The sequence below is a fragment of the Astyanax mexicanus genome, chromosome 1, assembly GCF_023375975.1.
Source record: "Astyanax mexicanus isolate ESR-SI-001 chromosome 1, AstMex3_surface, whole genome shotgun sequence".
NCBI lineage: Eukaryota > Metazoa > Chordata > Actinopteri > Characiformes > Acestrorhamphidae > Astyanax > Astyanax mexicanus.
This window is the reverse complement of record NC_064408.1, coordinates 37,338,273-37,366,154: the sequence shown is the minus strand read 5'-3', so window position 1 is coordinate 37,366,154 and position 27,882 is coordinate 37,338,273. Positions and strand designations below refer to the sequence as shown.

Sequence of the window (27,882 nt, the reverse complement as noted above, 5' to 3'; positions counted from 1 at the left end):
GCCCTCCACTGATCTGGATCTGCACTTCTTACCTCAGGTGCTCAGGAGCTTTTTCTCCAGTTTGATCTCCAACTTAACTCCCTTAAAAGGCTGAATTATCCTTTTGTGTCTAATCAGTGCAGATTCTACGGTCTAGCTTGTATTCATACTTGTGCTAGGTTTGCCACCCATGCCGTAAAATACGGAATAATTTTTTATTTGGCAACTTAATCTTGCATCCCGTATTGGTTTAATATGTTCCATATTTTGTTTGTTGCGTATGTCCAATCCACATTGGTCTGTCACACAAAGATCAACACTAAATCCCTATTCCCTCCTCTTCCTAGATATGTATTAAAAAATAAACATTTTCTCTTAACAACTGTATTTATACGTATAAAAAAACAAATCTAAGAATTTTTTTTTTAGATTTAAAACTTGTGTACTCAATTCTGTGTATTTTGTGTCAAAATATGTATACTTTTGAGGAATACAGTGTCCAGTGATCATTACATAAAATAAGTGGGAAAAACATCAGCAGCACAAAATAAAACATACCACCGTTGTCAGGCCTGTGGTGGACATGACCCAGAGGAGTCGTGGTGGGCGTCCCTTATTTTAAATTCTGAAAGATGGCAACCCTAGCTTGTGCGTATGTGTATCTGTATCACTCTGCAAATCTCAGCTACTCCATGTAATGCAGACGGTCTGTTCCAGCCAAGGCTATTAATCACTTCATTACTATGTGTAGCTCTGTGTAACATTTTAAAAACAATTAAAAATGTGCTAAAAATAGGAAACTGTCATGGTCAGAACAGAATAGCAGACCAGCGCAGATACTGATAAAAACAAAGTATGTTTATTATAACAATAAACAGATGTAATCAGGGTCGATACAGAAATAAGGGTGGTCACCAGTAGACAGAGCAATGAAGACAAAACCATACCATAAACGAGAGACAGTCCAGAGTTCATACACAAGCAATCCAGTATCAGAGATAATCCAAGAGGCGGTGGTGAAAGTACAGTCCAGGTCATACACAAACAATCCAATATCAAAGGCAGAGGCAAGAATCGGCGTCGAGAAACAAAAAGCAAGGTCATACACAAAGTAAACTGAGACAAGAGATAAGTAACGCTTTGTACGAGGATAACCTACAATACGCGGCGATGAAGTCTGTTTGGCTTGCACCTTTATAGTGCCAGTAATTAGTATTCGGGGCTTCCTGGTGGAAGCAGGTGAGGTGTCACGTGATCAGGTGAGTGCGTGATATCAGCGGGTGGTGCATTCTGGGTAGTGTAGTTGTTAACCTGAGAACCTCCGTTAGAGCTGGGTGTGGAAGGGACAGAGGAGCTAACAGCACCAGACGTGACAGTACCTCCCCCCAAGGGAGTCGGAACGGAGCCGGAATGGGGACGACCACGACGACGTCCACCCGACGGGCAGGGAGTACCGGCGGGAGGACCAGGCGTAGCCTCAGAGGTGACGGGCAGGCGGGGGTTGCGAGACTGGGAACCCCTACGCACCGGAGCCGAAGAAGAGAGTGAGCGCTTGGGACGCCCACGGGGTCTAGGAGCAGGCTTACTAGGGTGACGGGCATGAAATTCGGCCAGTAGAGCAGGATCCAGCACGTCACCGGCGGCAACCCAGCAACGCTCCTCAGGGCCGTAACCCTCCCAGTCTATGAGGTACTGGAGCACACCGCCACGCCTGCGTGAATCCAACACCTCTCGTACCGCATAGGTAGACGAATCCTCCCCCTCCACTGCCGCGGGCGGCACGTCATCTGGAACACCCTCAGCAAGCGGACCTGGGACAAGAGGCTTGAGCAGAGAAACATGGAATGAGTTATGCACCCTGTACTGAGCAGGCAACTCAATCTTATAAGTCACCTCGTTAACCTGAGACAACACCTTAAATGGGCCAATATACTTAGGCAGCAGTTTCCTACAGGCCCCCTCAAACCTCAAGTCCCGGGTCGACAACCACACCCTGTCTCCGGGTTGGTATTGGGGGGTGGTACCACGGTGTCTGTCGGACTGCTCCTTATATTTCCGTAAAACCTCCGAGATTTGCTGATGCGTCTCCTCCCACACCTGCTCACTCCGCTTCATCCAGTCGTCGACAGCGGGGATCTCAGTGGACGACGCTGTCCACGGAGCTAACGGAGGCTGGTAACCCAGAATGCACTGGAAGGGAGTGAGACCAGACGTGGAGTTAGTTAAGGAGTTTTGGGCTATTTCAGCCCAAATCAAATATTGTGACCATTCAGAAGCATGTTTGAAACAGTATAGTCTTAAAAATTTTCCCAACTCCTGGTTAACTCTCTCACATTGACCATTACTAGTAGGGTGAAACCCAGAAGTGAGACTCACGTGTACACCTAAATGTTCAAAGAATGATTTCCATACCCGGGAAGTAAATTGAGGACCTCTATCTGACAAAATGTCCTCCGGGACCCCATAATGTCTGAAAATGTGTGTGTATATAGCTTGGGCGGTCTGAAGAGCAGTAGGAAGAGCAGGAAAAGGGATAAACTTAACTCCCCTAGAAAATCTGTCTACAACCGTAAGGATAGTAGTGTAGCCCTCAGATTCAGGTAAATCTGTAACAAAGTCTACAGCAATATGTGACCATGGTCGTTCAGGAACAGGCAGAGGACATAGCTTACCGGCTGGAAGGGTTTTGGGTGTTTTGCATTGTGCGCAGATAGAACATGAAATGACGAAAGTTTGAACGTCAGCTCGCATGGTTTCCCACCAATACCGAGCTGAGATTAGTTGTAGCGTGCGTGTAACACCTGGATGGCCGGAAGTAAGGGCAGCATGTGCCCAGCTAATGAGTTGATCGCGAAACTGCTCAGGTACATAAATCTTGTGAGGAGGGCAACCCTCCGGAGGTCGTGTGTTTACTTGACTCTGCTGAATGAGGTCATCAAGTTCCCATCTAATGGCTGCTATTTTAACAGTGGGTGGTAGAATGTGTTCGGGTTCGGAAGCGTGGCATGTGTCGTCGGGGGAACTAAAAACACGGGATAAGGCATCAGCCTTAGTATTACGGTTGCCTGGACGAAACGAAATAGAAAAATTGAATCGGGAGAAAAATAATGACCAACGAGCTTGACGGGGGTTTAGGCGTTTAGCTGTACGGAGATACTCTAGGTTCTTGTGATCTGTAAGAACGGTGAATGGATGTGCAGCACCTTCCAGCCAATGACGCCACTCCTCTAGAGCTAGTTTAACAGCCAGCAGTTCTCTATCCCCTATCCCATAATTACGCTCCGCTGGTGACATTTTCTTTGAGAAGAAAGCTACGGGATGTAATTTGGGCGGTGAACCGCTGCGTTGGGAGAGTACTGCTCCAATGCCAGTATTGGAAGCATCGACTTCCACAACAAAGGGTAGGTCAGGATTAGGATGTTTGAGGATGGGGGCAGAAACAAAGGCGGCTTTTAAGTCTTGGAAAGCTTTGTCAGCTTCAGGGGACCACTTCAGAATTTTGGTAGCATTCTTAGTCAACGCTGTAAGGGGGGCAGCTATGGTGCTGAAATCGCGTATGAAGCGCCTGTAAAAATTTGCGAATCCTAAAAAACGTTGGAGGTCTTTGATAGATTGGGGAACAGGCCAACTAGTAACGGCGTCTACCTTCGAGTCATCCATAAGAACTCCCTGGGAGCTGATGACATAGCCGAGAAATGCGACTCTCTGAAGGTGGAACTCGCATTTCTCGGCTTTAGCATACAGGTTGTTCTCCAACAGCTTTTGGAGAACTGAACGAACGTGCTTAACGTGTGATTCAAGATCGGGGGAATAGATCAAAATGTCATCTATAAAAAGTGTTACGTATTTCCCAATCATGTCCCTGAATACGTCATTCATAAATGACTGAAAAACGGCGGGGGCGTTAGCGAGACCATAGCTCATAACCTGATACTCGTAGTGGCCATTAGTAGTGGTAAACGCTGTTTTCCACTCGTCCCCCTCCCTAATGCGGATCAGATTATATGCACTGCGGAGATCGAGTTTGGTGAAGTAAGAGGCCGTGCGTAGTTGCTCGAGAGCACTAGGGATGAGAGGCAATGGGTAGGCAAATTTCTTTGTAATAGCATTTAAACCTCTATAATCTATACAGGGTCTCAGTCCCCCGTCCTTTTTCTTCACAAAAAAGAACCCAGAACCGACAGGGGACTTCGACGGCCGAATGAAACCTTGCGCCAACGCTTCGGTAACGTAATCATTCATAGCTTTCTCCTCATCTAAAGTAAGGGGGTAGACTCTAGCTTTGGGTAGGGTGGCACCCTCCACTAGGTCGATGGCACAATCATAAGAACGATGCGGAGGTAACTTAGTAGCATTCTCCTTGCTAAACACCTCTAAAAAATCAGAATATTCAGCGGGTATTTCAATGGGATCAGAAACCTCAGGACTTTCAACAGAAGTAGACTGAATAACTAAACTATCCAGAGCTAAACAGTGTTCATGACAGTGAGCAGACCAAACCGTGATATCCCCATCGCGCCAGGAGACAGTGGGATCGTGAGTCTTCAGCCATGGCATCCCCAGGATAACTGGATGCTCCGTGCAGGGAAGCACGAAAAGTGGTAGTTCCTCGAAATGAAGAGCGCAGGCTTGTAGAGTGATGGGCAGAGTCTGCAGGGTAACCGGCTTGGAGCGGACAGTCTTTCCATCAACAGCATGGATGGCTAATGGACGTAGAAGTTCTCTGGTGGGCACTCCATGCTCCTTAACTAGGTCCTGGCTGATGAAGTTCCCCTCCGACCCGGAATCTACAAGCGCTGGGACAGAGAGCATACCAGTAGGTAACATAATATTTACAGGCAAAGAAAAACATTTAGAGCGAAGGATTGTGTTGTGCTTACGTACCACGTTAGCGCGTGGAGAGCACTCCACGCGCTGTCCCAGGGCTGGAGCTTTCACAGGTCGGGTCAGGAGACCACACTCAGCCTTGAAATGCCCGGCCTCTCCACAATAAAGGCATAGGCGAAGCCGGATTCGACGCTGCCGCTCCTCTGGAGTTAGCCGGGTTTTCTGGATATCCATGGGCTCTGGGGCAGGCAGCGCAGCTTTCTCTGGAGTGGGAGCGCGGGGCAGAGACACAGGAGTGTGTTGAGTGCGAGGACTGGTCTTGGGTCGGCGCGAGAGAAGTTGATCCAACCGGATCGACAGTGAGATGAGCTGATCCAGGGTCAGTGAATCATCTCTGCAGGCTAATTCCCTCTGTACATCTGGGTTAAGTCCGCATCTAAACACGTTGATTAAAGCAGCGTTATTCCACCCACTACCCGCTGCGAGAGTGCGAAACTCCAAAGCGTAGGAAGCCACCGGCTTCTGACCTTGCTTGAGAGCCAGCAAAAGTTCTCCATTAGACTGTCCATAACGCGAATGATCAAAAACTGAGCGGAAAGTAGCCAAAAAGTCAGTGTAACTAGCCCCAGAAAGGTCTTCCCAAATAGCTGTAGCCCACTCGAGTGCCTTACCAGAAAGCCGTGAGATAATAAAACCGATCTTAGCTTCATCGGTTGTAGGCGGTGAATTACTGAAAAACACAGAGCATTGTAAAAGAAAACCGCTGCATTTTTCCGGATCCCCATCAAACAACTCCGGTTTAGAGACAGAAAATCCAGGCACAGAAGAGTTAGCGTTAGGCATACTGGGGGCAGCTAACGGGCTAGGGCTAGGCTCAGTTACGCCTCTGAGGTGAGCTAGCAGCTCAGCTAGTTGTTGCTGCTGCGTGGTTTGCTGGCGGGCTAGCTCAAAAACAGCTTGGGTCACACCAGCGAGCGTTTGCTGGTGCTGACCGAGTAGCCTCCCCTGGTTGGCTAAACCAGATCTAATAGCCTCAGTATCTGCTATCTGATTTAGTTCGGCCGCGTATTCTGTCATGGTCAGAACAGAATAGCAGACAAGCGCAGATACTGATAAAAACAAAGTATGTTTATTATAACAATAAACAGATGTAATCAGGGTCGATACAGAAATAAGGGTGGTCACCAGTAGACAGAGCAATGAAGACAAAACCATACCATAAACGAGAGACAGTCCAGAGTTCATACACAAGCAATCCAGTATCAGAGATAATCCAAGAGGCGGTGGTGAAAGTACAGTCCAGGTCATACACAAACAATCCAATATCAAAGGCAGAGGCAAGAATCGGCGTCGAGAAACAAAAAGCAAGGTCATACACAAAGTAAACTGAGACAAGAGATAAGTAACGCTTTGTACGAGGATAACCTACAATACGCGGCGATGAAGTCTGTTTGGCTTGCACCTTTATAGTGCCAGTAATTAGTATTCGGGGCTTCCTGGTGGAAGCAGGTGAGGTGTCACGTGATCAGGTGAGTGCGTGATGTCAGCGGGTGGTGCATTCTGGGTAGTGTAGTTGTTAACCTGAGAACCTCCGTTAGAGCTGGGTGTGGAAGGGACAGAGGAGCTAACAGCACCAGACGTGACAGAAACAGGGAAACTAACCGTTAGAATTAAATACTGGAGGTAAAAGACAAAAAATAAACAAAAAGAATTGATTGTTTTGTTATTGAAACATATGATGCTGTACACTGGATAAGTTGAATTTACTTACAAAATTTGAGGAAACCGGCTGCCTTAAAAAAAGTTAAGTAATGGGTAATAAAACTTAAGTTAGCATAACTTAGAACATCAAGTTATTAGAACTAAAGTGGAAGTTGATTTACTTTTTTAAGACAGGATAAGTTGAGTTTACTTAACTTTTTAAGGCAGCCGATTTGCTCAATTTTTTTAAGTAATGGGGAAAGAAAACTTAAATTAAAACATCAAATTATTACAACTAAAGGGAAAGTTAATTTATTTGCAAGGTAGCCCAGGGGGAATCACTATACACTGATGGTGAGTGTTAGTCAGAAAATGTTGGACACACCCAGCATGCAAATAGATTGTGACAGAAGCCAATGGAAAAGAAGCTGTTTATGGCAACAGACTAAACTCAGATATTATTATAAGTTGATTCAACTCAAAGATCTCAGTTTGAATAGTAGAGTATATGTGCCCACAAATGTTCAACTAACTCAAAATAGTTGAGTATTGTTTAGAAATATCCAATTTTCTGTAAAACACACTTAAATCATTTGAGTTCAAACAACGTCTGTGGTTTACAGTGTATGGTTGCATGGTTGGGCGGATCATTACTAGGACCTGCCAGCAGAGGCGCTAAACCTGCTGTGGATTCACATTTAGGAGATGCTGCACTGTCCGTGCTTTTCTACAGTCACTGGTTCCTGTTCTTTATGTACATTTATTCCTGCATTTTAAATCATTCCCTATGATCTTTCAACATTTATATCATCAGTGATACAATATTAGCACACATCTGAGACTCATAATCATTCGCCTGCACACATGAGAGCATGCAATACACACACACACACACAGAACTTCAGAAGAAAGGTTGGTAATAAAAGTGTGTTTTTCTTTAACACGGCCAATCGATTTTACTGCACCCAATAGGGTGCTACCAAAATACGAAGACTCATCACACACACCCTATACAGCCACACACACTCACACACACACACACACACACACACACACACACACACACAAGCATAGTTCACTTATACAGACGTGCAAACATGGAAGACGGAGGTAATACTTTACTGAGGCCCAAATGCACCACTTAAAATTAAACACACACACACACACACACACACACACACACACACACACACACACATGCGTAGGAAGTCTTCCATAAGCCACACATTCCACACCGAAATGAAGCTAACAGTGGGATACATTTCCACAGAGAACAATTTCCTGACACACACACACGCACACACACACGCACACACACACACACACACACACACGCAGACACTCCCTGCTGCCAATCCAATAGAGAAGTTGTCTTACACACACACACACACATAACGAACCAAAAAATCTCGGAAAGGAAAATTCAGCTTTTCATATCTGCCAGCTTTATGGCTGTTTGGCTTGTGCTGAGTGTGTGTTTGTGTATGTGTGTGTGTGTGTGTTAGTGTGTGTGTGTGTGTGTGTGTGCAGATGAAAAACAAAATTAAACTGCGTCTCTCTCTGATGTCAGAGGTCTTCATATACCGGTGAGCTCAAAAACATAAATCTTCTGAATATTAGTGTTGCTCTTTCTCTCTCTCTCTCTCTCTCTCTCTCTCTCTCTCTCTCTCTCTCTCTCTCTCACACATACACACACACACTTTTGGAGGGATCTCACTCTCATTTCATTCTTTCACTGTTTTCCTGCAAATCCACAAATCCACAGCTCACGACATCACTGTTTTATAATACTGTGAAGACAGATGATTCATTAAGGCCATATTTCAGCATTTCATCAACATCCTTAATACCTCCTGCTGTAAATGTCCAGTGCTGTGCAGTAATTTTAGACACCTTTAATTTAAATAATTTAAACCCATTTATTTTAGCAGTGAGAGAGTTTTCGCTTGTAAACCTCCAGCTTGTTACCGACTGCAGTAGATGCAATTAAATATAAGTAAACTGAACAGTATTCTTAATATCTCAATTTAAAGAAAGCAGCTGTGATGTATTGTGAACTAGCTTAAAGAAAAACAAAGCTTCAGTTCCAGATTTCTCCAGGATGCCTCCAGACAGGAAAAGGATTTGCTTACAGAGCTCAGACATTCGTTTTGACTCTTACCATTGCTGACCGGTGAAGTCTTGTGTCTGTCATCTGCCTCTCATCTGTTATTGGTGGATTCCATGTGTTGGTTTCCGCTCTGACCAATGGACACAGAGGAAATAACTAAGGATACACCCATCTCATCATAAACCTGTCAATCTTCATTAGAAAGAGAGACATGTGTCAATATTTAAAAGATGCTGGATTTTCTGGAGTGCTTTTGAAAAAGAGCAGTAGAACCTGAGGAGCTTTGATTTGTATGATGAAGAAAAAAAACGATACCCCTCTCAAGAGGGCATCTTTCAGTCCATACAGTTAGTAGCTATTGGCACAGCAACACAGCAGAGCTAATGTGACAGGCAGAGCTGTTACTGGGCTCTGGGTTAACCATTTTGGGCTTGGATGGCCACCGTAGTGGAGGAGCAGCGGCTCCCCCTCCCCTCTGTGTTGTGCTAGAAATGCTAGTTAGCTCAGTATAAAAGCATGGATAGCATGCTGCTGTGTTGAGCTCGTGGTTTCCTTTGTTGCTGGGTCGTGTTACTGCAGGACTTGCTGCTGGGTGGTTTCCTAAGGTACATGTCTTTTGTGCAGTGGGGTTTTTGTTGATTTTGATCCACTCTAAAATAACACAAACGCCTTGATATACAGGGGTGGTCTGCCGGAAAACGGGTGTGAATGCGGTTAGCGGTTAGCCGTTAGCATCAGCCGGCTCTGAGCATCGTCGCATAAAACTGCAGCTTGGTGTGGATTCGGAGCTGTATTGGATGTAAGGTAGGCATTTGGGGTGCAGCAACGCTTATCTAGGTGGGGTTTTAACCATATTATGGCTGATATTTATGGTAAATGCCTCTTTAGGTGTATGCTCTGGCGTGCCGGAAAACGGGTGTGAACGCGGTTAGCGGTTAGCCGTTAGCATCAGCTAACTCTGGGCATCGTCGCATAAAACTGCAGCTTGGTGTGGATGTGGAGCTGTATTGGATGCAAGGTAGGCATTTGGGGTGCAGCAACGCTTATCTAGGTGGGGTTTTAACCATATGGCTGATATTTATGGTAAATGCCTCTTATTTAGGTGTATGCTCTGGCGTGCCGGAAAACAGGTGTGTTTTGACCGTAACAACGTAAGGTAGGAGTTTTTTTTAGTATTTTCCGGTTGGAGGGAATTTTAGGCTTTGTTTAAATATATTTGGGATTTCATTTGTAGATTGGAGCAGGAACCCTGGGTGTATTCTAGCCCAAGCAAGTGATAATTCAAGCCTACAGGTATTGTTTGCTTGATAGTTATAGAGCTAACTCTCCCAAGCTATCTGTCTAGTGCAATTATTTTAATTAATGTGTTTTTATCAGGTGTTCAGCTGAAGTGTCGCCATCGGAGAAGGCTGAGGTGGCACCAAGCCGAGCAGTCCCTAGTCTTCTGCTGTTTTGCCTATGCTGTTTTGTTGGGGTTGAATTAATTTAAGATTTATTCATTTATTTTGTTCTTTTTGTTTCTGGGTGTTTATTATTTGTATTAAAAAGATTGTTTTGTTTTCTTTTCTTTTTTTCCTTTTTTTTTTGTTTCTGTTGGAAATTGATTTTGTTATTTGTATTTTTGTTAACTTGACCCCACCTTGTGTCAATGGTGGCAGACCTCTTTGGGCCCTCCTATAGGAAGCTGGCTGTTTATTATTTGTTAGTGATACTGGCCGTAAACTAAATGGAAAATTAATAAGTATAACATTTATTGTTACTAATCTGTTTCTCTTTCTTGTAGAACAACTTGGTGCACGTGGTGTCCCCCTTGGGCCGACTGGTCACCTCCTCCTTGGGAAATCTTTCCTTTTGCACTTGGTTTGCTGTGTTGGACTCACCCTTGGTTTGAGGTGTTGCGACGTGTGTGGGTGTGTGTGAGTACTCTGTGTGTGCTTGCAGAGGTTGTATTTCTCCTTGGGAGGGAGGGCCCGGGCACAAGAATTGTCCAGCACCAGTTAGCTACAGAAAGATGATAATGCTATGTTAAGACTATAAACAGCCAGTATCTCTAATATCCTTTTTTTTTAAGCGCATTTTGTCCCAAGGCTCAGTGTATACTTTTAAAGTTGTTTTTTTTTAAAAAAAAACTTTAATTGCTTAATAAAGTGTTCTTATGTATTTCATGTATCTACTATTTCAAACTTGAATAAGTAAAGATTTTATGCTGAACCTCATCTCACGTCTCCTGAGTATCTCTGAATGCACCTGTGTGCTTTGGGTATTATTTATATTTATTTCCTGGGGTGAAACTCCTCAGGTGGCGTAGTCTACCTTCATTGAATCATAAGGGTCACATTTGTGGCGTAGTCGGCAGGATCGTGAGAATTTGAGACGTGTTTTGAGGTTCAGATTTTGGTAATAGTGATATAATTGTGTGTTTTAGTATTAAAGGCAAAACAGCAGTTGGCGTGTTGGTCCCCAAATTTTAGTTGGGTGCTCACAGGGAACAGTTTAATTTACCCCTTTTGTTTTCTCTTTTTCTTATTTCCCTTTTATCATGGCCAACGAGCTCCAGGAAATGAGAGACCTGGTGAGACAGCTCCAGGCAGATAATGAGCGTCTTTTACAAGAGCGTGTATCTCAGCCCCAACCAGGCCCTAGTGGTATTGATGGACATCCAGAGGCTGTGAGTTATCGGGCCCCAGTGGACAGGCTCTTGTACATCCCCCGTGAGCGTAAATGCCCAGTGTTCAGAGGTAGGTCTGGGATAAGTATAGAGGAGTGGAGAGAAGAAGTAGAAGCTAGCATCCGGGCACGCCACTTGGCACCCCTTGACCAGGCTTATTTTATGATGGATCATTTGGATGGGGAAGCTAAGGACGAAATACGGTATAGACCTAGAATGCAAAGGGAGGATCCACAGAAAATTTTGTCTATTCTTCAAGAGTTATATGGTTGTTCGAAGTCATATGTTGCTTTGCAGGAGAACTTTTTTTGTCGTAAACAACTTGAAGGAGAGTCATTACAGGAGTACTCACATGCTCTGTTAGCACTTATGGATAAAATAAAGCAGTGTGCCTCACATGTAGTGCCTAATGCTGATGTCTTGGTTCGTGATCAATTTGTAGAGAATGTTCAAGATTCTGCTCTCCGCAGGGAACTGAAGCAGTTGATCCGCCAGACACCGGAGTTGTCCATGTTACAGGTGCGTGCAGCAGCGATTCAATGGGAGCGTGAGAGTAGGCCAGATGATCCCGGTCGAGGTAGGAGTTATTCTGTCCCCTCTGTGTGTGCTATGCACATGTCTAGGGAGCCATATGCAGCTCAATCTTCTGTGGGTAATTCTACATCTCTAGAGATGACAGAACTCAGGGCGATGTTACTTAAACAACAAGAGCAGATAAATCAGCTAACACAGAGCATTGCTAAATTTCATGCTTCACCTCAGACTTTTGGTCCAAGTCGGTCTAACATAATTTGTAGACGGTGCCAAAAACCCGGACACTATGCGAGGGATTGTGAAAATGAAAGGGTCCCTGTACGTCCAGTAGCAGCTGCCCCTCATAGTCGAATGGGTGCTAACACTCAGCCGTCGGAAAACTAGCTCCCACCATTGTGCAGAGCCACGCATTGGACGGGGACAGTATTGGCTCTACCCATAAGAGTTTTGTGAATCCGTCAACTGTTTCATTGTTAGTTGGCCAGTGCCCAAAGGTAGCTATTCGGTTGGGGGGAGTGGTGGTTAATTGCCTGCTTGATACTGGGTCTATGGTTTCGACTATAGCGGAAAGTTTCTTCCGTCAACACATTCAGGGTGACTTGCAATCTTGCCGGTGGCTGCAGCTCCGTGCTGCTAATGGGTTGGCTATACCTTATGTGGGCTATGTTGAACTAACGGTAGAGCTACTTGGCAAGTCGATTCCGAATCGTGGCTGGTTGGTAGTTAAGGACCTTCCGGGGCAAAGTACCTCCACTGTAGTTCCAGGCGTGCTGGGGATGAATGTAATTAGAGAGTGTTATCGGGAGCTGTTTGGCCAACATGGCCCTGCGTTGTTTGATCTTCCTCCAGTGGTACATGCGTCACCACCCTGGCAGCAAGCCCTGCAGTACTGTCACCAGGGTTTAGACGAGCCTTCTAGCTTAACAGGGGTTGCTAAAGTTAGGGGTGGGAGACCTATTCGGATACCTGCTGGTACATTTAAAATGATTGCGGCTACGTGTTCTAGCCAGCTCAGTGAGCATGCTAATGGGGTGCTAATTGAACCTTCTGACACAGTGGGTGTTTTGCCTGACGGACTGTTGGTTGCTGTTTCGCTAGTCAAGGTGGTTCGAGGGACTGTATATGTGCCATTGGTAAATGTGGGTTGTGTTAGTGTTGCTTTACCTCCACATTGTCCCTTAGGAGTATTGACCAGTGTGCAGGTTGTGAGTCTGCCTGATGGAGTTACAGAAGAGGTGAGTCAGCCTTCGGTGTATGCCCGGGTTCAGACCCAGGTAGCCCAGCCCAGTTCAGTTTTGGAGCAGATTGGGGCATTAGATCTGTCTGTTCTGTCCCAAGTAGACCAAGAGAAGGTTCGGTCCCTGCTTTATAAACATTCTGCTGTATTCTCATCATTTGAGGGAGATATTGGGTGTACAAACTTAATTTCTCATGACATCCCTTTGTTAGATGATGTACCGGTAAGACAGAGGTACAGGCGTATTCCCCCCTCAGACTATGATGCGGTTAAAGCTCATATTCACCAACTCCTGGAGAACCAGGTAATTCAGGAAAGCTGTAGCCCATATGCCTCACCCATTGTTCTGGTGAAAAAGAAAGATGGCACCCTTCGTATGTGCGTCGATTACCGTCAGCTTAATGCCAAGACTAGAAAGGATGCATTCCCACTCCCTAGGATAGAGGAGACCTTGGATGCACTGTCAGGGGCCCAGTGGTTTTCAACAATGGACCTGGCTAGCGGGTACAATCAGATTCCAGTTACAGAGAGTGACCGCCCAAAGACTGCTTTTTGTACTCCCTTCGGTCTATTCCATTTTACTCGTATGCCTTTTGGGTTATGTAACGCCCCTAGTACCTTTCAAAGGCTCATGGAGAGGATGTTTGGGGATCAAAATTGCCAATCATTATTGTTGTACCTTGATGACATCATTGTGTTTTCTTCTGACTTAGATCAGCACTTGAGCCGCTTGGAGTTGGTGCTGAATCGACTAGGACAAGCTGGGCTAAAGGCTAAGTTGGAGAAGTGCTGTTTCTTTCGTCGCCAGGTTCGTTATTTGGGTCATCTTGTATCTGACAAGGGGGTATCCACAGACCCAGAGAAGGTATCTGCTGTCTCTAATTGGCCTCGTCCAACCATAGTTTCTGAGCTACGGTCATTCCTTGGCTTTGCTAGTTACTATCGTCGTTTTATCGAAGGGTTTGCAAAGTTGGCTGCTCCGTTGCATCAGCTGGTAGCTGAGGCAGGTGGGACAAAGGCTCGCAAAGGCCGTGGGCCCCCATTATTAGAATTATGGTCAGAACAGTGTGAAACCAGTTTTCAGGCACTTAAGCATAGGCTTGTGGATGCACCTACACTTGCTTTTGCTAACTTTGCTCTCCCATTTATTTTAGAGGTTGATGCTAGTCACCAAGGCTTGGGAGCTGTACTTTCCCAGGAGCAGGATGGTCGGGTGCGTCCTGTTGCTTACGCAAGCCGTAGTCTCAACCCTAATGAGAAGTTGTATAGCTCCATGAAGCTGGAGTTTCTGGGTTTGAAGTGGGCTATGACAGAAAAATTCCGGGAGTATCTGTGGGGCCAGGAGTGTATTGTCTGGACAGACAACAACCCCTTGAGCCATTTAAGTACCGCTAAATTGGGTGCTACTGAGCAGCGCTGGGTTTCCCAGTTGTCGGCATTCCATTACACCGTCCGCTATCGGTCGGGCCGCACAAATAAAAATGCTGATTCCCTATCACGACAGAGAATGTGCGTTCCCGAAGATTTGCACAATTCTGCTATGGGGGGTGTGACTTTGCCTCTTATTTTGCAGCAGCAAGCCAGGGAAGGCGCCCCTGTACCACCGGTAGCTCAGTGTTCCATCTCTGCTTTTCCTTCCCATAATCATGACGAATTGAGGGCTCTACAGGAAGCTGACCCAGGCATTCAAGGTTTTATTTCTTTCTGGCAGGCAGGCAGACTCCCGGGGCGAAGTGTGAGGGTAGACCTACCCATTCGGACCCAAGGGTTCTTGCGCCAATGGGATAGAATTGTGGTGCATAAGGGGCTACTATACCGTAGAATTCTGAAGCCAGATGGGGGGGAGGAAGTATTGCAGTTATTGCTTCCAGAGTGTTTGCAGGAGGAAGTTTTGCGGCAACTGCATGACCATCACGGCCATCAGGGTATAGAGCGTACCATAGCATTGATAAGGGAACGGTGTTATTGGCCTGGGATGACTAATGATATTGAGCAGTGGTGTCAGCAATGTGTGAGGTGTACCCTGGCTAAACCCCCTCAGCCACGCTTGCGTGCCCCTATGGGGCATCTTTTGGCCTCAAGACCTAATGAGGTAGTGGCTATAGACTTTTCTTTTCTAGAGCCTACTAGAGATGGCACGGAACAAGTTCTGGTAATAACTGACGTGTTCTCTAAATTCACTCAGGTAATCCCTACTCGAGATCAAAGGGCTTCTACAGTGGCCAAGGCACTAGTTCAGCATTGGTTTTATCGATATGGTGTCCCGGCACGGTTACATTCAGACTGTGGTGCAAGCTTCGAGAGTTCCCTGGTTCGCCAGCTTTGTGACTTGTATGGCATCCAGAAAACACGGACCACCCCATACCACCCTCAAGGTAACGGCCAGTGCGAGAGATTTAATCGAACCATGCATAACCTGCTGCGTACATTGTCTCAGGAACAGAAGAACCATTGGCCAGACTACCTGCCCCAGTTGGTCTTTAATTATAATTCTTCCATCCATCAGTCGACAGGGGAATCGCCACACTTTCTGCTGTTTGGGCAGGAACCTCAACTCCCAGTAGATTTTTTGTTGGGTAGGGTTCAGGAGACTGAGGGCAGAACCGTTTGTGACTGGGTCCAGGAACATCAGCGGCGTCTCCAGGTTGCTTTTAAAGGGGCAAGGGAGAGGTTACAGGTGGCAGCACAACGGCGAAAGGAGCGGCATGATCAGGGTTCTTTAGCTGATCCGTTGCAGATAGGCCAGCTGGTTTACCTTCGTGATCATTCAGTGCGTGGACGCAAGAAAATCCAGGATGCCTGGAGCGCTGTTGTCCACAAGGTGTTAAAGGTACCTGAACCGGGGGGTGTAGTGTACTCTGTGGCTCCAGTGCGAGATTTAGAGCAAGTTCGGCAGGTACACAGGGTAATGATGAAGCTAGTCCCACAAAAGTTGTCAGTAGCGACCCCTCCAGCAGAATGTCCAAGTTTAGAACAGGGGGTAGAACAGAGGGAGGACGAGTTGGGGCGATGGTTGGTCTTGGGGGTTCCTGAAGCCCCACCTCAGGGGTCCTTACCTGTGGCTGCTCCGGAGGTGATCAGTCCTGAGGACACTCATGCCCCCATAAGCACTGAACCAAGTTCTGTTCCGGATGTTGATACTGGGGATAGGGATTTAGTTAGTCTTCGGCGTACCACTAGAGTGACTGCAGGCCGGCATAGAAACCCTCATCGTCTGCCAACACCCATGGTGAGAGTAGCTGATGACCCTGCACCATTGGTATCCGGTTCAAGCAGTATGGCTATAGCGTATTTTAGACCTTGGGACTAGTAAACAGTATTCTGTCGACGGGACGCCGACACAAAATGTGGTGGTATATGTGACAGGCAGAGCTGTTACTGGGCTCTGGGTTAACCATTTTGGGCTTGGATGGCCACCGTAGTGGAGGAGCAGCGGCTCCCCCTCCCCTCTGTGTTGTGCTAGAAATGCTAGTTAGCTCAGTATAAAAGCATGGATAGCATGCTGCTGTGTTGAGCTCGTGGTTTCCTTTGTTGCTGGGTCGTGTTACTGCAGGACTTGCTGCTGGGTGGTTTCCTAAGGTACATGTCTTTTGTGCAGTGGGGTTTTTGTTGATTTTGATCCACTCTAAAATAACACAAACGCCTTGATATACAGGGGTGGTCTGCCGGAAAACGGGTGTGAATGCGGTTAGCGGTTAGCCGTTAGCATCAGCCGGCTCTGAGCATCGTCGCATAAAACTGCAGCTTGGTGTGGATTCGGAGCTGTATTGGATGTAAGGTAGGCATTTGGGGTGCAGCAACGCTTATCTAGGTGGGGTTTTAACCATATTATGGCTGATATTTATGGTAAATGCCTCTTTAGGTGTATGCTCTGGCGTGCCGGAAAACGGGTGTGAACGCGGTTAGCGGTTAGCCGTTAGCATCAGCTAACTCTGGGCATCGTCGCATAAAACTGCAGCTTGGTGTGGATGTGGAGCTGTATTGGATGCAAGGTAGGCATTTGGGGTGCAGCAACGCTTATCTAGGTGGGGTTTTAACCATATGGCTGATATTTATGGTAAATGCCTCTTATTTAGGTGTATGCTCTGGCGTGCCGGAAAACAGGTGTGTTTTGACCGTAACAACGTAAGGTAGGAGTTTTTTTTAGTATTTTCCGGTTGGAGGGAATTTTAGGCTTTGTTTAAATATATTTGGGATTTCATTTGTAGATTGGAGCAGGAACCCTGGGTGTATTCTAGCCCAAGCAAGTGATAATTCAAGCCTACAGGTATTGTTTGCTTGATAGTTATAGAGCTAACTCTCCCAAGCTATCTGTCTAGTGCAATTATTTTAATTAATGTGTTTTTATCAGGTGTTCAGCTGAAGTGTCGCCATCGGAGAAGGCTGAGGTGGCACCAAGCCGAGCAGTCCCTAGTCTTCTGCTGTTTTGCCTATGCTGTTTTGTTGGGGTTGAATTAATTTAAGATTTATTCATTTATTTTGTTCTTTTTGTTTCTGGGTGTTTATTATTTGTATTAAAAAGATTGTTTTGTTTTCTTTTCTTTTTTTCCTTTTTTTTTTGTTTCTGTTGGAAATTGATTTTGTTATTTGTATTTTTGTTAACTTGACCCCACCTTGTGTCAATGGTGGCAGACCTCTTTGGGCCCTCCTATAGGAAGCTGGCTGTTTATTATTTGTTAGTGATACTGGCCGTAAACTAAATGGAAAATTAATAAGTATAACATTTATTGTTACTAATCTGTTTCTCTTTCTTGTAGAACAACTTGGTGCACGTGGTGTCCCCCTTGGGCCGACTGGTCACCTCCTCCTTGGGAAATCTTTCCTTTTGCACTTGGTTTGCTGTGTTGGACTCACCCTTGGTTTGAGGTGTTGCGACGTGTGTGGGTGTGTGTGAGTACTCTGTGTGTGCTTGCAGAGGTTGTATTTCTCCTTGGGAGGGAGGGCCCGGGCACAAGAATTGTCCAGCACCAGTTAGCTACAGAAAGATGATAATGCTATGTTAAGACTATAAACAGCCAGTATCTCTAATATCCTTTTTTTTTAAGCGCATTTTGTCCCAAGGCTCAGTGTATACTTTTAAAGTTGTTTTTTTTAAAAAAAAAACTTTAATTGCTTAATAAAGTGTTCTTATGTATTTCATGTATCTACTATTTCAAACTTGAATAAGTAAAGATTTTATGCTGAACCTCATCTCACGTCTCCTGAGTATCTCTGAATGCACCTGTGTGCTTTGGGTATTATTTATATTTATTTCCTGGGGTGAAACTCCTCAGGTGGCGTAGTCTACCTTCATTGAATCATAAGGGTCACACTAACAAATGCCAATATTTGCACAAAAGTGCAAATATGCAGTGCAAATTTAACCACAACCAAAACTAGTTCAGAAGTTTCGGGTTTTACCGTACAACAATATGGTTTTAGCATGGGAGAGAGGTGTATAACCGGCATTAATTTTGTTTATATTTTCCTTCATCATATTATGATGCATATTTGCACAAATATATGGAAAAATCTAAGAGAAATTAAGCATGATAGAAAGTAATGGATATTTTAATCAGTAGCTTGCTACATTAGCCAGCATGCTAACTGGGCACGATGATACAAACACAGCCACAAGAGACACACTTGGGGCAAAAGCACCATCTCATGCTTACAAAAATGTGATTACACACTTTTTGTGGGTAAATTTTTGCTTGTCAAATGCTGTGACATATGACATAAAAATATAGGTAACACTTTATAATAAGGGTACAAGTCATGACATTAATTAAGGGATTCATTAAGGATGAACTCATCAGTAAGTAAGGATGAATTAAGCAGGAACAAACACATTAATAACTGCAAGGTTAAATTCCTCACCATTAACTAATGTGTGTATGAATGAATGAATATGAGGGTAATGAAGGCTTTGTACACTATATGAATATACCAGTAATTAATATGTTAATTAAGCATGTGGTTTCCATTTGACATCCCACATTCCCTTCCTCATATAATTCTGTAAAACATCTGCCTTCTTAATGCACATGCTTTGCTTTTTAGTTCCATCCTTTCATATTTTATAGAATGATAACATTTAAAATCATACATACAAAAATACACTTATATTTTTGAGTATACAACACAGACACCTGCATGTCCATCCTGTCATCTTTTCCAGAATGCTGGCACTTCTATTACTACTGTACATATATACCTGTAGATGACTTACTGCTTATTCCAAGAAGATTAGTTGGCAGGAGAGTTTAATACTCTTTATTGTTTTATTGTTATGTCATGTTTATTTGTAAAAGCAACAAGACATCTGAGGCTGTTACATTGGTAAAAGGTAAAATAGCTTATCCATTAACTTGTTTTTATATGAGAGTGTATAATGTTATTTTTCCCCAGTGTATATGTAATAATTAATAAGTTATATAAACATGACTGAAAGTGATTGTACATGTATTATATGGTATGCATTTGTTACTGATACTTCATGAGTAATATATCATGTTTGTGGACCCTAAAGTAAAGTCATGAACAATTCCCTCTTTATTACTGATAAAATACTGCCAAATATATCTATGAGTTTCTGTAGCATTCCCATTAGAATAACGGCGTGAGTCTTTACTGATGATTCAGTGACAATTTATTGCTGACAATCTTGTAGATAAATTTAAGAAACAACAACAACAACAAAGGTAAAACCTGAGTAAGAGCTTGTGCCTCAACGAACAAAAATAAAAAATAAACTAACAAAAAACAACATAAGAGCTCCTGCCTCAACAAACGGGCACTGTTGTTCTGCTTCCTGTTCCCACTTTACCCAGTAACTTCGTGGGCCTTCAAAATAAAAGTCCCGTTTCACAAACTAAGGAACATGCCTTTTGGTTGTTAGAAAATGCAATGCAACTCAGAAACAATACATTTTAATGAGAACAAACCTATTTATTAACTCAATTAATGGTATTAATACACCTTTAGGGTTATTCACAGTTTATCAGCACAGAGCTTAAAAAACTCAGTTATTTATAATTTAATTTCTCCCCAATTTAGAAGGCTATGCAATTACCCAACCGACTCAGAAGAACTCATCCATTACGAGTTTTTAGAGCTCAGTACTAATTTGTATAAAATGTGTACATACTGAATTTGAGTTAGCTATGGGACATTTCATAAAAAAAATCTATAATAATTATAAGATAACGTTTTTTTTTTCATTCACCATATATCAAGTACTTCAGTATGTTGGTAAAAATACACTGTGAATAACCCTAAAGGTTAACCCTAATCTATTGAATTTAAAAATAAGGATATCCTCATCAAAATATATTGTTTCTGCTTTACTATGTAACTGTAAATTGTGTAATAAACTGTACATATAAATTATAAGGTAATGTTTTGTTTCTTTGCCCTTTTTCTTTTTTTTTTTTCTTTTTTTACTATCATTCACCATAAGTTAAGCACTTCAGTATGCTGGGAAAAAAACTGTTAATAACAATAAAGGTGTATTAAAAACATATACTAAATTTATAAATAGGTTTATTCTTGTTAGGATGTGTTGTTTCTGAGTTCCAATTTTCTAAGAATTTTCTAAGAACCTAAAGGCATGACTTTTATGTTGAACAAGCTCTTACTCAGGTTTTACCTTTGTTGTTGTTGTTGTTTCTTAAATTTATCTACAAGATTGTCAGCAATAAATTGTCACTGAATCATCAGTAAAGACTCACGCCGTTATTCTAATGGGAATGCTACAGAAACTCATAGATATATTTGGCAGTATTTTATCAGTAATAAAGAGGGAATTGTCCATGACTTTACTTTAGGGTCCACAAACATGATATATTACTCTTGAAGTATCAGTAACAAATGCATACCATATAATACATGTACAATAACTTTCAGTCATGTTTATATAACTTATTAATTATTACATATACACTGGGGAAAAATAACATTATACACTCTCATATAAAAACAAGTTAATGGATAAGCTATTTTACCTTTTACCAATGTAACAGGATGTCTTGTTGCTTTTACAAATAAACATGACATAACAATAAAACAATAAAGAGTATTAAACTCTCCTGCCAACTAATCTTCTTGGAATAAGCAGTAAGTCATCTACAGGTATATATGTACAGTAGTAATAGAAGTGCCAGCATTCTGGAAAAGATGACAGGATGGACATGCAGGTGTCTGTATTGTATACTCAAAAATATAAGTGTATTTTGTATGTATGATTTTAAATGTTATCATTCTATAAAATATGAAAGGATGGAACTAAATAAACAAAGCATGTGCATTAAGAAGGCAGATGTTTTACAGAATTATATGAGGAAGGGAATGTGGGATGTCAAATGGAAACCACATGCTTAATTAACATATTAATTACTGGTATATTCATATAGTGTACAAAGCCTTCATTACCCTCATATTCATTCATTCATACACACATTAGTTAATGGTGAGGAATTTAACCTTGCAGTTATTAATGTGTTTGTTCCTGCTTAATTCATCCTTACTTACTGATGAGTTCATCCTTAATGAATCCCTTAATTAATGTCATGACTTCTACCCTTATTATAAAGTGTTACCAAAATATATTATCACATATAAATAATTTTCACAGTTCTAGCTATGGAGACAGTCTGAAGCGCTGTTTTTCTAGGTCTTTTATGACATGCTAATCCAAGTCATCAGTGTTCATGCCATAGCCCACATCTTTTTTACTTACCAATCATCACAGGTGTTTTTATTTAGCGTCTTAATTTATCCGCCATGCTTGTGACACAGCAAGCAAATCCTCCATGAGACGCCCGTTAGTTTTCACCGCAGTTCCATCACATTGTTTGCTGAAGACATGCAAACATCATCTCTGCATGAAGTCTGCTGAAGCCTTTACAGGTAAATATTGTGTCTGTATTCACTACGCAACATTCCAAATAAACCAGGTTAATAAAACAGCTATTGTTTTAAAATTCCACCCTGAAACACACACTCACACACGCAGTCTCGATCTGATTGTTCCATTATAGGCAGTGTTTATGAATGGGTGTGTGTATGTGTGTGAGTGTGTTATTGTTAGATAGGACAGATTTAGGGAGTCAGCCTGGTGGGGACTTTCCAAACGTTCTGAGAGAAAAATCTGGAATCAAAGTCCTTCTGTTTGCTGTTTTAAACTTTATTCCTGCCTCGCACAGAGGCCTTACTGTCATTTACACACTAAACGACCATGCACAAGTGTATGTGTGTGTGTGTGTGTGTGTGTGTGTGTGCTTATCTTCTGTATTTTGGGGAATACTTTCCACTGTGAAAATATTTAAACACCACAGTTCTCATAACTGTGAGCTCAGTCTGGACCACACTGTAACCTTTACAGCCTGTACTGCTGCTGTTCCACATTACTCAATTAATTTTATTTATTCATTATTACATAATGCATTTACTTACATTTAATTACAATTTAAATGCACGTATAATTTATTTCAATTCATAGTATGAATCGATCAATTCATAGTGGAGATCTATCTATCCTGACAGGATGTCTGTCCATAGTTTGTGTAAGCTTGATTCTTATTATCTATCCATCCAACCAGATACCCCTCTCAAGAGGGCCATATAGTGAGTAGCTATTAGCACAGCAACACAGCAGGGCTAACAAATGCCACTATTTGCACAAAAGAGCAAATGTGCAGAGCACATTTAACCACAACCAAGCGAGATTTGAAGTTTTGGGTTCTACTTCATTCATGCCTATCCCCAACAATGTAGTTTAAACATGGGTTAATTGGGTTAATTTTAGCTTGTCATGACTCTCCACAACTGCTGGTGGTGCTGTGACATTTTACAGCGTACGTAAAGTTCCATGACAACTAAAACAAATATCACAGTTCAAGCTATGTTGACAATATATCAATCTAACTGTCTGTATATAAATAGTGTGTGTAAGCTTGTCTGATTCAGTTTATCTATCCTTCCGTTCATCCATTCATCTATTTATCTATCAATCCATCCCAACAGGATGTCTGTTCATCTATTCATCCATCTCTCTGTCAATCTACCTATGTCTGTCTGCATATATAATGTGTGTAAGCTTGTCTGATTCTGATTATCTATCCTTCTGTTCTTCCATCCATAATAAAGAAAATAACCGGATACCCCTCTCAAAAGGGCATCTTTCAGTCTATACAATGAGCATCTATCTATCTGTCTATCTATCTATCTATCTATCTATCTATCTATCTATCTATCTATCTATCTATCTATCTATCTACACAGTATGTCTCTATGTATATATATATTTGTCTACTCATATATATTTATATACAAGGAGTGTGTTCAGATTGTATGAGCATGTGTGAGTGAACGCTCATGTTTGTATAAGAATGTAAACGTATATACAGTCAAGCATCTCTGGGTGTTTACATTTGTGTGTGTGTGTGTGTGTGTGTGTGTGTGTGTGTGTGTGTGTGTGTGTGCGTGCGTGTGTGTGTGTGCGCACATTTGTATGTTCTCATTAGGTCTTTTAAGAAAGCGCAGCTGTCCGTGATACGCTTCACTACAACACAGCTGTGCTAGTGAGGGAGAGAGGGAGAGAGAGAGAGAGAGAGAGAGAGAGAGAGAAAGAGAGAGGGAGAGAGAGAGAAAAAGAGGAGGGAGGAAGAGGCAAACCGACTGCTCCACACCCGCACACCAGACAGGAAGAGGAGGCAGTCAGTACCCACTGTGAGGAAGTTCCCCCACCACCACAAAAAGGACCACAGAGCCACACAGGAGCGGTAGCTCAGCCTCCTCCACCTCCAGCTACAGCCTCTTTAACAGCTTCTCCATCCTCAGCACAGCTGAGACACACACACACAAGATGCTCAGCAACCTGTACAGAAGATCACTTACAGAATCAGATCAGATATATAATATGCACTATAATAATCAATAATATATCCTCAGCTCTGTCTTACTGGACAGGTCGATTTAGAGTTATGATATTTTAATGCACTCATTCCACCTCACTTACTGGAACATGGGACTCTAAACCTTATTTCTGAGTGAAAAGTAGAAATGCAGAAACATTCTGTAACGACATGCCCACTAACTGACCCTAAAAAATAAAACTGCTACAAAGAGTCCTATACTTTTGGTTTTAGGAAGAAGCAGTGGACGTGAATAGATTTTAATTAGAAAAAAAAAAAAAAAAACGTCTAGATTAAACATTTAAAGGTTCTTCAAACAGCAGTGCTGCTGGAGTTTTAAACACCTCAGTGTCACTGCTGGGCTGAAAACAGCCCACCAACCATAAATATCCTGTGAGCAGAGTCCTGCGACCACTAATGAAAGATATCGTGAACGATATTATACCCTGAAATATCGTGCCGTATCACCCACCCCTAATCATCACATAAGGGTACTACTTTTTTTACTGTTTTTAGCAAAAGAAAAAAATCACACTGTTCTCATTTCCCATTATAGATCTACTAGAGACTACAGAGATTATATCTGTCCAGTATAATTTATTTTACTTTAGTTCTGGATATATATGGAGATATTTGGAGTGCATTATTAGTATCCTGACATTCTGGATTATTGACTTCTGTTACAAATCTGATAAAATTATTGTATTTTTTGAATATCTAAGTTAGGGGTGTGTCATATCATATCGTATGCAATAAAAAAATTGATTTTTTTTTATTTTGTTGCAGTGGTGTATTCTTGATTTTTTTTGTTGTATTCAGTGTTTTGTCATATCGCCAAGAGTATTGTTATCGTGAAAAAAAACATGAAATATTGTCATATTATTTTAGGGCCATATCGCCCACCCCTAATTAATGTACATTTTTTACTTAGTGTGAAAAGCCTATCTAAATTAATCTAAAATAGAAATGTTCTGACTTACAAAAATAATTAATAATCCAATTACAATACGAGTTTAAAGTTATTAATTTGGAAATATAAGGTTTTCTTTAAAAAGCAAAAAATTCACTGTGTAGATTGTAGCTGCACAAATGCAGCAGCTGAATAGCTGAGTTCATCCTAATTTCAGACAAGCTCATCCCTATAAATACAAATATGTCAATAAAATATGAATATAGCACACTGTTATGACAGATTACTAAGTTAGAGATGCTTCCAGTCAGTCATACAATTTTTAAAGAAAATTTAAAAGATTATATTTATACATAAGTGGTCGTTTTTCACCTGATGATGACTGTAACTCTGTACTGAAGTATGATTTCTTCTATTAAACATGCAGCGGCTGAGAATTAGACTAAACAGAAAAAAACGCTTGAGCCGTTTGTTGTCTTACTGGAGCATTTAAAAGCACAGACTCGTCTCCGGGCACTGCAGGAATCTGTCTCTCTGTAAATATTTATGGGTGGGTGATAGTGGACAACTCAGCGGCTATTTCCTCACACGCTGTTTAAAACTGTATAGCATAAACAGGATGCACTCTGTGTGCATGTGCGAGAGAGAGCGAGAGCGTCCCCTCACTGGCCACTTTATTAGAAACACCAATTTGCCCTTCCATTTGCTGGACACTTTATTAGAAACATCTACCACCTTGTGCCTCCACTCACTACTGGCCACTTTATTAGAAACACCTACCCCCTTGTGCCTCCACTCACTGCTGGCCACTTTATTAGAAATACCTAAACTTTGCCCTTTCATTTGCTGGCCACTTTATTAGAAACACCTACGACCTTGTGCTTCCTCTCACTCTCTCTGGCCACTTTATTAGAAACACCTACCACCTTGTGCCTCCTCTCACTCTCTGGCCACTTTATTAGAAACACCTACCACCTTGTGCCTCCACTCACTGCTGGCCACTTTATTAGAAACACCTACCACCTTGTGCCTCCACTCACTTCTGGCCACTTTATTAGAAACACCTACCACCTTGTGCCTCCTCTCACTCTCTGGCCACTTTATTAGAAACACCTACCACCTTGTGCCTCCACTCACTGCTGGCCACTTTATTAGAAACACCTACCACCTTGTGCCTCCACTCACTTCTGGCCACTTTATTAGAAACACCTACCACCTTGTGCCTCCTCTCACTCTCTGGCCACTTTATTAGAAACACCTACCACCTTGTGTCTCCACTCACTGCTGGCCACTTTATTAGAAAAACGCCAACACAAGGACATAAGTACAGGGAAACCTGCTTATTTACTGTTTCCAAAATCAATAATATGTAAAAAAAGTTTATTCTGCTAGGATTTCTACTGGCATTGCTGAGAGAATTTGATTTCACTCAGTGACAAGAGCTTTCATGAGGTCTGGATTTTGAATGATTTCCATCCCACCTCACCTGCAGCTCCTTACAAAGTATTAAATAGGGTCCCACTGCTATACAGCTCAATTCATTTATTCCCCTTTTAATTTACACCCATTATATATACACCTATATACAGCTCTGGAAAAAAATAAGAGAGCACTTACAAAAGATGCGTTCTTTTAATTTTACCAAATTGAAAACCTCTGGATTATAATCAAGAGGAAGATGGATGATCACAAGCCATCAAACCAAGCTGAACTGCTTGAATTTGTCCAAAAGCAGTGTGTAAGACTGGTGGAGGAGAACATGCCAAGATGCATAAAAACTGTGATTAAAAACCAGGGTTATTCCACCAAATATTGATTTCTGAACTCTCTGATCTTTATAATTATTAACTTGTTTTCTCTGCATTACACGCTCTGCATATTTTTTGTTATTTTAGCCATTTCTCATTATTTCTCATTTAAACAAATAAAAACGCATAAATGCAGATCATCCTAAATCAGCACCTGATCACGCCAACAACATCTTATAATCTACAGGATAGACTTTGCCACCTGAGCACAGATATAACACACACACACACACACACACACACACACACATGCACAAAGGTTTATAAAAGTTACAAAACCTTTGGATTATTACTGTATGATTACTATTGTTCTTTTTACTAGGTTACTTTGTTATTACTTTCCTGGGTGTCTCTGTGTGTTTGTGTGTATATGTGTGTGTGTGTGTTATATCTGTGCTCAGGTGTGAAGAAGTCTGAATATGATGAATTGATACAGTTGTGAGTTCCTTTGTTTGAAAGAAATGAAATATTCTGTCTGAAAAAAATGCACCCTTTTGATAAATCGGCCGCTCGATCATTAATCAGCCAGCAGCTGGATTCCACATCCGCTCCAGGAGAGAAGAAAATAAAATAAAATAACAGAAGATTTATAGTTTTTCATTATACTTACATTTACTCCATACATCACACAGCTAACAGAATGACTGTGAAAAATCTGGAGCATATTTTAAAATAATGTTTACCAAACGCCTTTAGTCTGTACTGCCTTATTACACACGGAGAGAGAGAGAAAAAAAGAAAGAGAGAGTGAGAAGGAGAGAAAAAGAGAGAGATGAAGAAAGAGAGAAAGGCAAAGTGAAAGAGAATGGGAGGTATTCATGAAAAATTGATGAGATTCTTCTTTTAAGTGATTTTTTAAGTACCTCTGTGTGTGACCCCTACGCATATTAAAGCGATAGTCTGGTGAAATATCTAATTCCCTCAGTTTCCTACTCTCACCCCAAATGTACTGGATCACCCATGACATGCCTGGTGCTTCATTGTTTTACACTAGACTTTGAGGATGATGTAGCTGGAATGGAACAGAGATAACAGCGATTAGCATGGTGATAACTCCATGCCTGAGGGCATTTTTGCATTAGCTCTATTAGGTCCAGATAAAACGGACTCTGGTTTGTTTGTACCCCTAGTGCAGTTAGTAATCGCACAAAGTCTGGAGCGGTTCACTTGTGCTGAGAACGTGATCTGGTTTAGATTAGACCCAGCTATCAAA

At 42.3% G+C, this 27,882-nt stretch overlaps 1 protein-coding gene and 1 long non-coding RNA gene across 6 annotated transcripts; both read left to right on the top strand.

Annotated features, from left to right (window-relative positions):
* The first annotated feature begins 9,697 nt into the window (after window positions 1-9,697).
* LOC125801057 (uncharacterized) lies at window positions 9,698-18,246 on the top strand. The gene is made up of 2 exons (XR_007438543.1): window positions 9,698-9,789; window positions 17,204-18,246. It is a non-coding gene; the product is annotated as an uncharacterized LOC125801057 (long non-coding RNA).
* LOC125801026 (retrovirus-related Pol polyprotein from transposon opus) lies at window positions 12,360-18,246 on the top strand. Of its 5 annotated transcripts, XM_049476504.1 has the most exons (4): window positions 12,360-16,635; window positions 16,712-16,834; window positions 16,919-17,048; window positions 17,133-18,246. In XM_049476504.1, exon 1 carries the CDS (start codon window positions 12,368-12,370, stop codon window positions 16,364-16,366), a length of 3,999 nt encoding a protein of 1,332 aa, XP_049332461.1. In that variant the 5' UTR covers window positions 12,360-12,367; the 3' UTR covers window positions 16,367-16,635; window positions 16,712-16,834; window positions 16,919-17,048; window positions 17,133-18,246. The 5 variants fall into 5 exon arrangements, with proteins under 5 accessions (XP_049332461.1, XP_049332462.1, XP_049332479.1 ...); XM_049476505.1 differs by having other exon boundaries at window positions 16,712-17,048; XM_049476522.1 differs by lacking the exons at window positions 16,712-16,834; window positions 16,919-17,048 and having other exon boundaries at window positions 17,814-18,246.
* Window positions 18,247-27,882: the final 9,636 nt, after the last annotated feature.

Coding starts and splice junctions, on each gene's coding strand:
- LOC125801026 (XM_049476522.1), top strand. CDS start 12,368: ATGGTTTCGACTATAGCGGAAAGTTTCTTCCGTCAACACATTCAGGGT.